This window comes from Papio anubis, unplaced genomic scaffold (genome assembly GCF_008728515.1).
Source record: "Papio anubis isolate 15944 unplaced genomic scaffold, Panubis1.0 scaffold37, whole genome shotgun sequence".
Taxonomy (NCBI): Eukaryota; Metazoa; Chordata; class Mammalia; order Primates; family Cercopithecidae; genus Papio; species Papio anubis.
In genome coordinates this window covers 382428-398854 of record NW_022163852.1, presented here as the reverse complement: position 1 = coordinate 398854, position 16427 = coordinate 382428, and the positions used below count along the sequence as shown (strand labels likewise).

The 16427-nt window shown below is 39.7% G+C and overlaps 1 protein-coding gene across 11 annotated transcripts in view; it reads left to right on the top strand.

The window, feature by feature from the left end:
• The first annotated feature begins 7959 nt into the window (after positions 1-7959).
• LOC101002362 (little elongation complex subunit 2) overlaps positions 7960-16427 on the top strand; it is a 56776-nt gene continuing 48308 nt past the window's right edge. For 6 of the 11 annotated variants that reach the window (XM_017961626.3, XM_021941726.2, XM_009210317.3 and 3 more), the window contains exons 1-3: positions 7961-8113; positions 9047-9181; positions 11028-11132. In XM_017961626.3, coding sequence (XP_017817115.2) covers positions 9141-9181; positions 11028-11132 — 146 coding nt within the window. In that variant the 5' untranslated portion in view covers positions 7961-8113; positions 9047-9140. Of the gene's footprint in view, positions 8114-8476; positions 8548-9046; positions 9182-11027; positions 11133-16427 lie in introns of all 11 variants that reach the window. The other 5 variants (XM_009210313.3, XM_009210316.3, XM_009210314.4 and 2 more) reach the window with 5 other exon arrangements.

Below are 16427 nucleotides of genomic sequence, written 5' to 3'. Positions count from 1 at the left end.
TGATCAGAGAAGGCAAAGAAAGTATTAACATGTGAGATAACACCCACTGATTGACAGTCACTCTTGGAAACGCAGAATTGAGAATTCTGAAGTTGCTTCCTATCTCAAAGGAAAAGGGTGACATGACTGATCAGTCCTATCTTCCCTGAGTGCAGGAGAGAAATCCTGAATGCACAGTATATTTTGTCATCATTGCTTTAGAAATCATTAAAATTGAATTGCAAAAATGTTGCCAAAGACTTTATTATTCGAGTCTCTGACTACCTGCAGTGTCATTGCCCCACTCCCACCCCTTCTTTGAGTAAATTACTTAGGGGTGAACCATAAATTTAGCATCAGCTAAGTATTGCACCATTTTAACGGTGCAAAAACCTCGTCATCAATTACTTTCAAAGTAATATCAAGGACATTCAAATTATAAAATACTCTGAAGTCAGAATAAAGGCAACTGAGCTGGCATTTTCCTCCACATATCATAATGCCTAAGCATCCCCTACACTCAGTAGCATTCAATAAGTATCTGAATTATTCCCCAAAGTTGCTGCAAGTAGTAAATCCCTAATCCTGCTTTTATGTTTAACTACCTCAGCAAAAACAGAATGAAATATTATGCTTGTGAAACCTTTGTAGCCCATCAAATTCTACATAATTATAAACACTACACTTTACTGTGTGCAGAAATTGAGTTAATGAAAACAGAGTTTAAAATATGAAATCTGTCACCTCTAGATCTCTGCCCAAACTCATGCCTAAACTCCTTTTGCTAAAAATGATTTACAGCCGCCTCTTTATCCTGGATTAGCTTGCTCAGTTTCAAAAAGGGTACTTAAATGGGAATATAGAACAGACTTCTTAAAATTCTGTTTCTGATGATCTCACAGGAAAAGCAGAAAGACAACAAATGTCAGGTTATTAATAAAGTCTAGGAAAGAAAGCAAAAGTAATAACCATAGTCTGGTCAGTAAGAATGTCTTAGTTGCCACTGTTACTACTAAAGTTTTCTTCATGAGGCAAGAGGAAGCAAGGGGCAAGTCTAGCCCCTCAAAAGCGGACTTCACATCTAATGTGCGTTTGTACCAAATGGGCAGGTGCAGAGGCCTCAGCTTCTCCTAACAGGCCTGTGAAAACACCGAGTCACATGCATCGTGGTAGGAAAGATAGCTGCTGCTGTGCTGAGATGCAACTAAGCACCTTGGCTTTCCCTTTTGAAGAAGAAACTGAAGATAGGGCCCAGTGGTGTTCAAAACCATGGTCCAAAACAGGTTACTAATGTCATATAAGTCATCAGAGACAGGAAGAAAAAAAGATATTTCAATGCTTAAGGTATTTCCGGAACTTGATAGTGAGAAGGGAATGTTTGGTCAAGAGAACCCCCCTGGATTCCATCAGAATCACAGTGATGGCTCCCCTACTGCTTCTACTCCCCACTCCCAGCTTTTGAAGCAAGGCTGGACTCCCAACGGTGGCAGAAGCCTCACTCTAGGAGATTAACAGGAGCCCTCTCCTTTCACTGTGCCACCAGTTGTGAGCTGAAGAAAACTCCTGGTTTCTTTCTAATGTCATTTATCTCTCATGTTGGAAAGAGAGAAACCAGTCTTTCTGAACTTAATTTGATTCTAGATTTTTTTCTCCTTGGGAGGGGAAAATGTCAACTCCAGTATAATATAGTCATCTATCAGTAATCCATTTGTTATTTACCTACTTGATAGACTTCTCAAACAATATTTTTAATTCCAGTATAACTTCCCTTTTGTGGGGAAGAAACTACATCATCTATCAATTGTTCTTTGCTTGAAGAACAAAAATTAGTATTAGCCTTGCCTAAAATCTATTATAATGACTTCCTAACAAGCCCCATACCTACCCCTTCTACCATTCTCTCTCCACCCCTCTGATAAAACACACACTGCATTCTAAAGACAAACACAATTTTTAAATTTTCTACTTGGAATTATCTCTGTTATCAACTTCTCTCTGTAGGACACTTACATGCTATAAAAGACTATCTTTCAAGTGAACAATGATTTCTGGGATTTTTTTCAGCCCAGGGGCCACATAATACAGAACGTATCTAAATATATTTTAGAAAATATTATCTTCTGAGTAGAAAAAAATCAAACACTTTAGCCATTCTGTTCTTACACAGCATATCCTGGGCCAGAGTATTTTGCTGGTTTTCGGCATTAATGATGATTCCCTCCCCACTTGAAATGCCATTTATTGCTGAAAGGCCTGACTTAACAAACTGCAGTTAGCAACAGTATTTTCCCCAAAAGTTTCTGAATCAATTACCAAATTGAAACCTTCTTGCTAGAGGGCTATATCTGGATTTTCATTTTGAAAATACCTTATGGATGATAGTAAATTCATGAGGCAATTCCCTGAGTGAAGCAGTTACCAAGCTGTAAACTATTCCAAGGCCAAGTTTACCCCATATCAAGCAAAGGAAGCTCATTAGCTGAGGGGTAGAAAAATGACTTATTACTGATTTAAAAAAAAAAAAAAAAAGATGATCTTGCACATTTATCTATCTTGATTTGGTCCCCAAGAAGAAATGAACACCTAGTAACAACTATGATAACTTCGCTTAGTCAATGTTTGCAGTTTTTAGAGTTCTTTGTCAAATTCTGGTCCAATTAAACATTTTATAAACTCAAACAAGTACATACTCTTATAAACTGTTTCAAAATTAAATTGGCTTCTCATTCAACTTCTGGGTTCGTTTGTTCCCCAGTTTACCAGAAATTGAAAACCACATCTTTCTTCTGCTTAAAAATCCACAGAATAAAATGGTGCAATTGCTGTGGGAAACAATCTGACAGTTTTCTGAAAAGTTAAACATAGGCTGGGCCTGGTGGCTCACACCTGTAATCTCAGCACTTTGGGAGGCCGAGGGGAGGATCACCCGAGGCCAGGTGTTTGAAACCAGCCTCAGCAACATAGAAAAAAAAGTTAAACATAAATCTACCATACAACAATTCCACTCCTGATTATCTACTCAAGGGAAATAAAAATGCAAAGTTCACACAAAGACTTGTACACATAAAATGTTCACATAAATGTTGCCCTCAGCAACATTATTCAGAAAAGCCAAAAAGTGGAAACCATCTAAATGTTCATCAAATGTTGAATGGATAAAAAAAATGGGCATATCCATAAATGAGCTGCTACTGAGCAACAGAAAGGAATAAATACTGATACATGCTACAACATGGATGATCCTTAAAACATTACGCTAAGAATGCAGACATAAAAGACAACATATTGTATGATTTCATTAAATGAAATGTCCAGAAAAGGCAAACCTATAGAGACAGAAAGTAGATTAATAGTTGCCTGGGGCTGGAAAGAGGCACTGATTACAAATGGGCACACAGGATTTGGGGGTTAATGGAAATGTTCCAAAACTTTATCATGTTGATGGTTATGAAACTTCACACATTTACTAAAAGTCACCTAATGGTACAATTAAAATGAATGAATTTTGTGATATGTAGCTTATAACTCAAGCTATTTAAAACACACATAAACATATACACACACAGATTCCCCATAATGCAGAAAATAAAGTACAAAATCTCTAGCATGGCAATGAAGACCCTGTCTAGTCTGCTTCACCATTTCTGGTCCAACAACCTTCATTTCCCCAACATAGCGATGCAACAGTTTTTCCTCTTCCCCAGAATATGTGGAGCTGTTCACACTTCTGTGCTTTTTTTTCCCCACACCTTCTTTTCCTCTTCCCCAGAACATGTGGAGCTGTTCACACTTCTGTGCCTTTTTTTTCACACCTTAAAACCCACAGCCCCTTTGTTACCCAGTGAACTCCTACTCATCCTTCAAGACCCAAAGTAAATTAAACTCTGAAGTAATCTCTAAATTGTCTCCATCAGAATGAATTTCTTACTCATTTGTGGTCCCATGGAATCCGGCCACCGCACTCCAGCCTGGGTGACAGAGCGAGACTCCGTCTCAAAAAAAAAAAAAAAAAAAAGGAATCTTCTATATATAAGTATACCATTTCCTTTTTTTTTTTTTTTTCCTTTTTTTGAGATTGATTTCGCTCTTGTTGCCCAGGCTGGAGTGCAATGGCATGATCTTGGCTAAGTGCAACCTATGCCTCCCAGGTTCAAGTGATTCTCCTGCCTCAGCCTCCCAAGTATCTGGGATTACAGGCATGCGCCACCACGTCAGGCTAATTTTGTATTTTTAGTACAGACAGGGTTTCTCCATGTTGGTCAGGCTGGTCTTGAACTCCCAACCTCAGGTGATCCGCCCACCTCAGCCTCCCAAAGTGCTGGGATTACAGGCTTGAGGCACCGCGCCCGGCCCACCATTTCTTCTGTGCATTATAAGTCTCTGTACAGTGCCACCTCCACTGTGTTTTGTTCATCTTTGATTTTTCTTTCAGAAAAATTATATAGTAATAGCTAGTATTTACTCAACATTTACTCTTTGCAATGCACTTTTAATATATTCTAGTCCTCACAATAATTCTGTAGGTGAGGTATCACTGCCTCCATTATTCAGAGGAAGAAACTGAGACTCAGAGGACACACAACATGCCTAGGATCACACTGCCAGTAGACAGAAAAACTGAGATGCAAACCTGAGACACGTATCTACTGGAATCCAAAAGTCCATGTTCTTGCCACTAAGCTTCTTGTGGTTTACAAAAAAGACAAGAAAGGATGCATATTGTATTGTATGTTACTCCGCTGGGGCTGCTATGACAATTCCATAGCCTGGGAGGCTTAAACAACAGATATTTATTTTCTCACAGTTCTGGAGGCTTGGAAGTCCAGATCCAGCTGCCAGCCAATTTGTTTTCTAGTGAGAACTCTGTTTCTGGCTTGCAGATGGCTACCTTCACTCGGTGGAGAGAGTGAGCTGTGGTTTCTCTTCTTCTGACAAGGGCTGTGAACTCCATCATTGGGACTGCACCCTTGTATCTTAATCTAAACCTACTTACCTCCTAAAGATACCATCTCCAAATACCATTAGGATTTCTTGTAGTAAACAAAAATTATAGGAGGCCATTAGGCTCCTATAATATGACATATGAATTTATATATATACATATTCATATAACATATGAATTTTGGGAAGACGCACAATGCACATGTTGGCAAGAATTATGAGACCTAAGTTTTAGTACCAGTTTTATCACTGATCATGTGATGTTAGAAAAGTCACTTGACAATCTTGAAACGAGCCTATTTCCTTGTAAGGAAAACGAGAGGGTTGGACTAGATAATCTCCAACTCATGTTCTGGTTCTAAAAATTCTGATTCTGTGTGCCATCTTGCAACCACTGAACAGATATACCAGTTCAGAGCATACTGTTTGGTGATTATCTGAAATCTCAACACAGAGCTGTATGGTGATGCTACCATATCACACTACCATGGGCAGGTACCTCCCAGCAGCGTGAGCTCTTGAACCATTAGAGCAGTTCCTTCCGGCCAGGCCAGGTGTCCCCAACTCTCCCTGACTGCATGCTTTGTTAGAAGGTACCCAACACATGAACTTTGACACTGCCTTCGTCCTACACAAGCCATCCACATCACCTACCTAATAAGAAATACTATCTGTGGCCAGGCGCGGCGGCGGCTCACGCCTGTAATCCCAGCACTTTGGGAGGCCGAGGTGGGCGGATAACGAGATCAGGAGTTCGAGACCATCTTAACCAACACGGTAAAACCCTGTCTCTACTAAAAATACTAAAATTAGCCGGGCTTGGTGGCGCGTACCTGTTGTCCCAGCTACTCAGGAGGCTGAGGCAGGAGAATCACTTGAATCTGAGAGGCACAGGTTGTAGTGAGCTGAGATCGTGCCACTACACTCCAGCCTGGGCGACAGAGGAAGACTCCATCTCAGGAAAAAAAAAAAAAAAAGAAAAGAAAAAAAGAAATGCTCTGTGCACAGTGCCAGGCATTGGTTAATTTTTTTCAGCATTCACAAACACTGTCTCCTAACTGGCCTCCTCCCTTCAATGAATTCCATAGGTTGCCAGGTGAACTTTCCTGAAGCACAGCCAGCCAGTTCTGATTGTGCCATTAAGTAAGCTTTTTTGTTGTTTGTTTCCTAGCATTTTATTTCTTATACAATAAAGTCAAACTTCCTTCGTCTGGCTTATAAAGTCTTATGTGTTCTAGCTTCAACCAGTTTTTCCAACCCCTTTTCCTCTACTACTCTTCAGAAAACTTGCATTCCAGGCAAAATAAACTACCTATGGTTTCTTGTAGCATATTTTTTACATTAACATAATTTCTAACAATATTCTAAATCATTCTAAAATGTCAGTCAGGTGTAGTGGCTCACACCTGTAATCCCAGCACTTAAGAGAGGCGAAGGGGGCAGATCACTTGAGGTCAGGAGTTCAAGACCACCCTGGCCAACATGGTGAAACCCCACCTCTACTAAAAAAACACAAAAATTAGCAAAGTGTGGTGGCGTGCACTTGTAGTCTCAGCTACTAGGGAGACTGATGCAGGAGAATCGCTTGAACCTGGGAGGCAGAGGTTGCAGTGAGCTGAGATCGCACCACTGCACTCCAGTCTGGGAGACTCTGTCTTAAAATAAAATGTAGAACATGCTTCCCTAATAGCACACATTTTGTTTATGCAATAGGTTTATGCAGTTCCTTGTATTAAACAAAATTATAGGAGGCCATTGTTTTGAACTTCTGTACTAGACCCCAACAGACCAGACTAAAATAAAAATGGAATCACTCATGGTCACCACACTGAAAATGAGTTATCTGGCCCTCCAAGAAATCAGGAGATGGATAACAGGCCAGTTTCAATCTTCAATCAGCAAGATAATGAATTTCCTCTGTTTTAGTCCTTACGGCAAAGAGTAACTTCAAGCAACCTGATGTTAACCTATCAGTTACCTTTCTGTTGTTCTGTCTCCACCCCAGGAAAGTAACTTTGAAATGGCCAATCTGCTTTTTGTTGTTTCTGCTTTCTACAGCCCTTTTTTCTGTCCGGAAAGCCAACCTCCTCTGTTCCACTCATTGGGGCATTCATTCCATTTTATGGAATGAAGTGTTGCCTGATTCCAGAATCGCAATAAGGCCAATTGAGATCTTTAGATGTGTCAAATTTTTGTCTTTTGACACTTGCGCTGGTCTGTCTAGAATGCCCTTTCTCTTCATTCCACATACCCACATTCTTCAAATGAGCCCACATGGCAGATGCCCAGTGCAGTAACTGACATGTAAGTACTCAATACTATTCAAAGCTGCGTTTTGCCCCCACACTAGCTATTCCTCTCCCTCTAACCTCAATTTTTTCTATACACCTTTCTTATGTAGCTTATTACTTTCTATTGTACTTAATGTAAATGTCTTAGATTGCCAGAGAGCCAAAGCACTGGAAAAATCAGTATTCAGTCTTAGTCCATGTGTACCCAGCACCAAGCAAAATTACTGTTTATGGTCAATAAATCTTTCCGTAATGAATGAGAACAAAACTAGTGTTTGAACCAGAATGGTCTCTGGTGGAAACTGACAGCTAAAACTGGACGGGGAGTGGAGCAGAGGTGAAGGAGTACTTAATGAGGCCCTACTACGAGCCAGGTACTGTGCAGAGCACAGCTTCATCCTTTGTTTCATTTAATCCTTTCCAAAAAACCGTATGAAGCAGCAGTAACAATTTCATCTCCATTTTACATATGAGAACTCTGGGTTAGGGAAGTCAGGAAACTTGCCTGAGGTCACAACCAAGTATGTTTGGGTCTTTCCAGTACTGCACTTGTCGCTTGTCCTCCTTCCAATTTATCACTCCCCTGCTCTCCCCGACGAAGGTCGAGGACTTTCTAGGAAAACATGCAGCCTCCAACCACTTCCGCCTAGGGAGCCCAGTCTCGCCCTTCGCTGCCAGAACCACACCGAGCGCGCGTGGCGGGAGTGAAGAAGGTGAGCTGCAGTCCGGACGCAAGGCCCCGCCCACTATGTCGCTGGTGACGTCATCACGCAGAGCCGAGTCGGCGCGTCCACATCCTTTAAATATGGTCTTTCCCGGGCGCGCGCGACAATGTGAGGAGTGGGGTGGAGCGTGTGTGGTGTGTGGCTGCGGCCTGGGCAAGAGCCGCCGCGGACCATGAGGTGGGCGGAAAGGCTGTGTTGCAGCCGAGACGCGGACGGGAGGGCGCTGCTGGGCCAGCGGGCGTCCTCATGCAGGGGCGGGAGGAGGGAACATGGCGGCCGGGCCAGGACCCTTTGCTCCTGGCTCTGCGCGGCTCCTACCCCTGCTTTGCTTGCACTTTTACCTGCCTTTCTGGAACTTGTTTCCCCTTTCCTTGCGTCCCCTTTCCCTCAGCCGTTTCTTTTGCCTTCATCGACCCTTCCCCCCGGCTCCACTCTGGGTCGAAGTGTGAGAGGTAGATTAAGTGGGAGCCGGTCGGGCCCGTCCGGTGCCGAGAGACCGACTCCTAAATTTGACTAGGTTCTCGTATGTCACTTTATCAGTCTGCCTGGGATCACGGGAGAAATACTGAACATGAAGACATCAAGCCTGATTTCTAGTCCTGATGATGTCTGTAAGTGATCTTGTGAAATGTCACTTGAGTTGACCTCAGTCTCCTCAAATATGAGGTTCTCTGAAAGGCCTAAGCTTCCTGATGTCGAGGTAGCTTTTGTCATGCGGTGCCTGCCAGAATCTGCCCCAAAACAAAGCATGGTCGGGAAAACAAAAGCAAGATTTATTTTGGCAGTAACGGAATGGAAAACGGAGTTGACTTCCAGTTCCATGCCATCAAGTGGCCTAGTATGCAAGCAATGAGAACACCATTCTGTTTCAGCTCTTATTTCCATAGTGGGTGTCCTAAGAGTAACACTCCCGGCGTAGATTAAATAGAAAAAGGCTCGTCCTGTATGGTCATTGCTGCTTTGCCACAGAGAACCTTGGGTCTGCTGTATTCTGTTTTAGGTGCCACAGTCTGTTGAGGGTAGATATTTAGGGAGAGATTTTTCCTCACCTAACAGCAGCTAGCCTAGCCAATCGCTTGCTTTTGATCTTGGCCTTTTGTTTTTCCTCAGCTGAGTAAGTTCTGGAGGGATCCTGCCTCTGTTGGAGCCTTCGCAGCCAGGCAGCTGTGAACTGTGAGCTAGAGTGAAGCAGAAATCTAGAAAGATGAGCTCCAAGATGGTCATAAGTGAACCAGGACTGAATTGGTGAGTTGTAGCTACTTTGTAATCCACTGAAGAGGAGTGTAGTGGGGCTGATGGTTGACATAAGAAAATAGATTCCTGGCATAGAGAGATTTGGAAGAAACAGAAGATACAAGTTTAAGGTTTCCGAATGTACGTTATCCTCATCCTCAAATACTGAACGCTAGAGTTATGGCTGACTACACTTCCATTCCTATATTGGAACAACAATTCAGCACTCAAATTATTTTTAGGTATAATTCCCTTAGGTATTTATTGCTGGTCTCCTGAAGGTCTCTCTCAGGTATTTATTGCTGGTCTCCAGAAGGAGAGATTCTGGAATATTCTTGTGTCCAAGAACCTTGCCCATTTCCATGCAAGTAATAAAAAAGACCCTCTTTAAGAATAGACATGCTTACTCCAGCCTGGGCGACAGAGCGAGACTCCGTCTCAAAAAAAAAAGAATAGACATGCTTTCTGTTATATTGAAATCTATATCAAATGATAATATAAATGCATAGACTGTGTTTTAGAAGTGAATGAGAACTTTGCAAATAGAGAGCCTGGTTAAATATTATAGTGGTTTTGTAGACATCTAGCAAATACATGTGCTGATTTAGTTCATTTTAACACACATTTACTGAGCCAGCCAAGAAGGATCAAATGTTATAAACGGTTACAAAGAGTATTAAAATAGTACCTGACTCAGAATATTAAGTCAGTATGTTCAATAAGTATTTGTTTACTGCTAGCAATACTCCCGTCCCCAGGGAGCTCACAATCCCTGAGGCCCTTGACTTTGTTTTTATATGATGTGCAGAAACTTAAGAATTTATTGAGATGTCACAGATACAATACCACAACAAGGTAATAAGAAACTATAGTGGTACATAGCAAATAAGACATTCTAATTTTACCATTAATACCTTAGTATGGTTTTTTGGATAAATGCCTTTAAGAACAGTTAAAAGAAGAGTATGGAGCAAATATGCTAGAATTTCCTATTTGGGCACTAGGACACCCAGAAGTTACCATTTGATTAGGTAAGAAGTATGTCCATTTGCATTCCTTGCCAGTGCTATGAAGTATGCGTTCAGATGTAGCACAGATGATCTTATATACCGCTGGCGTTGTGGAACCAGTTGTGGTTTAGAACCTTTGCACAATGTTGTAGCCCTTGGAATTATCCTTTTCCACAGAATTTTACTGACCTTTGTCCTCCCTAGATTAATGGATTCAGTGTTTTCAAATTTTTAATTCCTTCATTCAAACAGCATTTTTGGATGCCTAACTATATGGAAAGCATTGAATATATGTTCGTCTCTAAATTAGTTATGGTGTTATGAAAAATCATATCACCTTTGAGGTGGTTTTAGCAAACCATTGATTCCATTTGCCAAAGTAAACAAAATAGATAGGATATGTAGTCTTCGTAGTGTCTTTTGGCTCAGCACAGTAGTGCATGAAACAAAAATAAGTTGAGAAGTATTTTCTTTTCAGCAACCAATATCTTAATGTTATGTCCTAGAGCCAGAAGTGAGGCCAGCCTTTGACAGACCCTTGATTATACTTCAGTCTTTTCTATCTTTAACTCTCCAGTCTCTGTGACATTTATTTAATTATGTACTGGAGAAAATGCAGGGCTGATTATTGGAGCTGGAGAATTTCATAATGGGCCTGGGTTTAAAGCTATCAAGAAGTAACAATTCTAAGCCCACGGATCTGATATATGAAATTAAACATAGTAAGGAGAGATTGTCTGGGGATGGGGGGTAAGAAAGTATGAAATTATAAGTTACAATTGTGCCATTATGTGTCTTAGCATGAGATTTTGAATTGTCCAATGTAAGTAAATTACTTTGTTTCACAGGGATATTTCCCCAAAAAATGGCCTTAAGACATTTTTCTCTCGAGAAAATTATAAAGATCATTCCATGGCTCCAAGTTTAAAAGAACTATGTGTTTTATCCAACAGGTAATATGTTTATTTGGTTATTTATTTCCATATTTGATTGTTGTTTTTCCGATAGTTGAAGTTTTATGTGTATCTCTAATATATTCAAATTATAGAAATGTTTGAATTATAGAAACATTCAAATTATAGAAATGTTTAAAATAAAACAACTTTTAACACTTTGATATTTCTTTTCAGACCTTCAGTCCTTTCTCCACACATGAACTGCAAAACAGTTTTATAGTATTTTATAATACTATGCTAAAGTGTCCCAATAATTTTTATAATGCTATACTGATATAGTATAATAGTATACAAACATTTATACCAATAAATGTTTTAGTGTAGTACTAATATTATACTAATAATTGTTTAGTACTAAATAGTATACTGTTTATAACATATGCACATGCACACATACGTACACATGTATGCAATACAAAATAGGATCATACTAAAAATATACTGTGAAACTGTTTTGCAGTTATCTATCATTTAAAGTGATAGTCTGAATATATTTTCATGCCCCAACATTTAGTTCAAATCTTAATGGTTGCATATTACCTCGCTATATAGCTTACAGATGTACTTTTAATTCATTTAGCTAGTCCTGTGTTGCAAAACATTGTGTTCCCTTTTTTCTTTTTTTTTTTTTTTTTGTAATTAAAAATATATTGGTAAATTTTTATAGTTACTTCTATAAGATACACTCATGGAAATTGAATTGTTTGGTCAGACAATATGTACATTTTGTATTTTGATAGATACTGCCAAATTGCTAAAGGTTTTTTTCCTCTCTGATATTTAATGACTATTAAATGATAATTTTTACTTCTTACTGCTCACTTGCCTGTAGTAGCTCTTCTATCCTTTTTGATCGACTATTTCTACGATGTTGTTAATGAATCCGAAAACCAAGTAATTGAGTTTACTAGAAAAATGTGTAAATACACCAAATGAGGAATTAGGAAATACTCCCAGGGAAGCTCAACATTTACTTTCTTCCTTTCTCCTTTTACAGTGGAGGAAGTGTATCTCCCCATCTTTTCCTGCTTTCTCAGTTATCTTTTCTGTCCGTTGTCCCCTCTTACTCCTCTATCTTTGTTCTCTCCCATTTTCAGTCATCTTGATTACTTTTTGGTTTTTGTTCTGTTTTTTTTAAGAGACATGGTCTTGCTGTGTTTCCCAAGCTGATCTTGAACTCCTGGCTTCAAGTAATTCTCCACCTTGACCTCCCAAAGTGCTGGGATTACAGCCAGGAACCACTCTGCCTGGCCAGCTTAATCAGTATTTGAACATGCTCAAGTTTTCCTGTTTTAAATAATCCCTGGACTCCACATTTTCTCCTAATTACCTTCTTACCTCTTCTCTCATTTATACTTAGACTTCTTTAAAGACTTGTATATGCTCACTGGGAAGAAATGAGGAACAAAAAAGCTGTAAGACATACAGAAAACAATTAATAAAATAGTAATAGTCCTTACTTATCAATAACTTAAATGTAAATTAATTAAACTCCCCAATGAAAGGATGGATTGGCAGAATGGATTTAAAAACAGGATTAAAAACTTTCCATTTACTGCACATCCTACTCCACTTGCTGGGATTACAGGCATGAGCCACCCTGTGCAGCCCATAGCTATATTGTATTCTATTGTTGGGTGAATATAATTTTTAGATTGACCTCTGTTGATAATTTAGCTTGTTACCGTTACTGTTAGAAATGTGAGCATCCTTTTTGCATGTGCTTGTATAAGTAGGATAAACTCCTGTCAGTAGAGAGTATGTATATATATTTATTTTGATAGATGTTGCCAGATTGCTATTAAAAGCATTAAAGAAAAAAGTGCTTTTTTGATTCCATCAAATGAATGCATAAGTTTACGTAAAAACAAGCAGAAGTTGTAGTAAAGAGACAATTTTAGTCCAGGCTCAGTGGCTCACACCTGTAATCTCAGCATTTTGAAAGGGTAAGGCAGGAGGATGACTCCCAGCCTGGGCAAACAAATTGAGACCCTGTCTCTCCAAAAACAATTCGCTGTATGTAGTGGCACATACCTATAGTCCTACTTACTCAGGAGGCTGAGGCACGAGGGTCACTTGAGCCCAGGAGTTTGAGACTGCAGTGAGCTATGATTGTGCCACTATATTCCTGCCTGGGCAACAGAGTGAGATCCTGTCTACAAAAAAAAGAGACAATTTTTTAAAAATAAATGTTTTAAAGAGGCAGTTTCAGAAGCAACTTTCTTCTTGCCAAAGTGCATAGTTGTAGTATCTGTGCTGGTGTCGGATATATAAAGTTAAAGCAGTAGACTCCCTTATGTATGTACATCTATGGATATTTTTAAAAACTATTCGTTATTCAACTTATACAGTTTTTTAGGATAACTAATTTCTTAAAACTTACTACCAATTAAATAAAGAATAGTCATTGTTTATTTGGATCAAAAATTGCTATAAATTCTATTGTCCTGGGATTTAGAGAACATATGTCTGTCTTTAAAAAAAGGGAATCATCTCAGGTCAGGCGTAGGTGGCTCACACCTGTAATACCAGCCTTTAGGAGGCCAGAGCAGCTGGATCACTTGAGCCCAGGAGGTCAAGACAAGCCTGGGCAACATGGTGAGACCCTGTCTCTACAAAAATACAAAAAATAGCCAGGTGTGGTTGTGCACCTGCAGTCTCAGCTACTGGGGAGGCTGAGGTGTGAGGATCACCTGAGTCCAGGGATGTTGAGGCTGCAGTGAGCCAGGATCACGCTACTGTACTCCAGCCTGGGCAACAGAGTGAGACCCTGTCTGTCTGTCTGTCTCTCTCTCTCTCTCTCTCTCTCTCTCCCCCCCCTCTCTCTCCCCCCCTCCGCCCCCTCCCACACACACACACACACAGACACACACACACACACATAATCTCAGCTGGGCACAGTAGCTCATGCCTATAATCACAACACTTTGGGAGGCTAGGAGCAAGAGGATCACTTGAGCCCAGGAGTTCAAGACCAGCCCGGGCAACATAGCAAGACTTTGTCTCTACACATAATTTAAAAATTAGCTGGTGTGGTGGCATGCACGTGTGGTCCCAGCTGCTTGGGAAACTGAGGTGGGAGGATCACTTGAGCCTGGGAGGTCAAGGCCACAGTGAGCCATGCTCACACCACTGCACTCCTGGACAACAGAGCAAGACCCCATCTCAAAATTTGAGACCTTATCTCAAATTAAAAAAAACTTTCGTCTCAGCCTTTCTCTTTTCACACTAAAAATTTCTGGTATTAATCTTCGTCTTGCCACTGCTTCTCATTTTATTTTTAACTTTAGAGTTAAAGTCTTGCCATGTTGCCCAGGCTAGACTCAAATTCCTGGGCTCAGGTGATCCTCCTGCCTCAACCACCTGAATAGATGGGATTATAGGTACATGCCAGTGTGCCCAGTTTATTTTAATGGTTCAAGTCCACTTCTGTTTAGCATATCCCAGGTGTGGGTTGTAGCCTGGCTTTGCACAAGGAAAAAGGCATTTTGCTGGAAGTTGGGTATATCTAACTCCTAACATATTTTTTTCTTAGAATATCCTTGTTTTCTTTAGATTTCTATAGAGCACAAAATAATCTATTAGTATAATTTACCTTGTACTATAGAAAAAATACACAAGTTATTGATATGTTTCTAGTCTTTTTTCCTAACCTTAAGTTTTATTAAGAATTATTACAGTCATTGTTATAGTAATTACTGTAATAATTCTTAATTACTGTAATAATTATTACAATTATTTCAGGCTTTATTGTTTACAGTTTTCTTGTTGAAAAACAAGGCCTTTTATTCTGTTAATTTCAAGATAAAAAAGATTTTCCTTTTGCTCTCTGTGCTCCATAAGTGTTTGTAAAATGAAAGGACAACTTGAATAGTGTTTTTACAAATGAATAATATAAAAAGTTAATATTGTGTTACTTTTCTTTGAAGCATGAAAAAAAAAATTACGGAATATTTCCAAAGTCTCCCAAGAAAATAAAAAAGGATTTTAAAATGCCCCATGAGCCATTCATGTAGAAATAGCCTTTTTTAGTTATGTAAACAATGTAAACAATCATGTAAACAATTGCCTTTTTTTAAAATTAAAGTTTCTGTTTGCAGATACTCATAACTGAATTTTAAGCAAATAAGGGGGGAAATAGCCTTTTTTTTTTTTTTTTTTTTTTTTTTTTGAGACGGAGTCTCGCTTTGTCGCCCAGGCTTGAGTCCAGTGGCACCATGTCAGCTCACTGCAAGCTCCGCCTCCCAGGTTCCCGCCATTCTCCTGCCTCAGCCTCCGAGTAGCTGGGACTACAGGCGCCCGCCACCACGCCCGGCTAATTATTTTGTATTTTTAGTAGAGACGGAGTTTCACCGTGTTAGCCAGGATGGTCTCGATCTCCTGACCTCATGATCTGCCCGCCTCGGCCTCCCAGAGTGCTGGGATTACAGGCGTGAGCCACCGCGTCCGGCCAGGAAATAGCTTTAAATAGAAATATATATATATAAAGCTTTAACACATTTAATTTAGGAAAATAAATCAAACTCAGAAGATACTAGTAGACTTGAAATGGAGATTAGAAGCACCATTTTCAAATGCGACGTTTAAACAAGCTACCAAACTAGTACTTAAAGTATAGGAAACTTAAAAGTTTTGGATTCTGCCCTGTTTTTGTTTTTGTTTTCCGTGGAAAGTTTAAGAAAGGAGAATGGGCAGTTGACAAAATGCAGGGGCAAAACTTAAAACCGTCAACCAAAATAAAATATAATGGTGTATACGTGGATAGAGAAACCCTGTCAGATGCTTTTGGTTTACACCCTGATGAAGATTTTGACAGCACCGCACAAGGAAATGATCTTGATGTGCTACCATTTCATTCTTTGCTGAATGTAGCCAATTTAAACTGCTAGAATTCCTTGACATTCCTAGTCTGGCATATCTGAGTCAGCATCTTGTTGCTGCAGCAGCTTAATTAAATTTGCCAGTTTTTGGCACAGGACAGACATGTTCTCATATTCAGAGAGACAGCTGTGTAGCAGTATTGTTAAGAGTGCAGACACAATACTGTTAGGTTTGAATAGCTCTCAAGACATTTTCTAGTAAGAAGTCAATTTGCTGTAATACATTTCTCCCAAGATCAGCAGTTAATGTTCATTTTGTTAACCTAAAATAGGCTTATTTTTATACAATTATTGGAGAAACTTTAGTAGCTATGTCTTTTTTTACCTGTGTTATTTTCAGAGCCAACCTAAGCATCCTAATTTTAATTTCCAAAATTCTTCTCCCATTCGTTTATCAGCTCTTTGAGTAGTT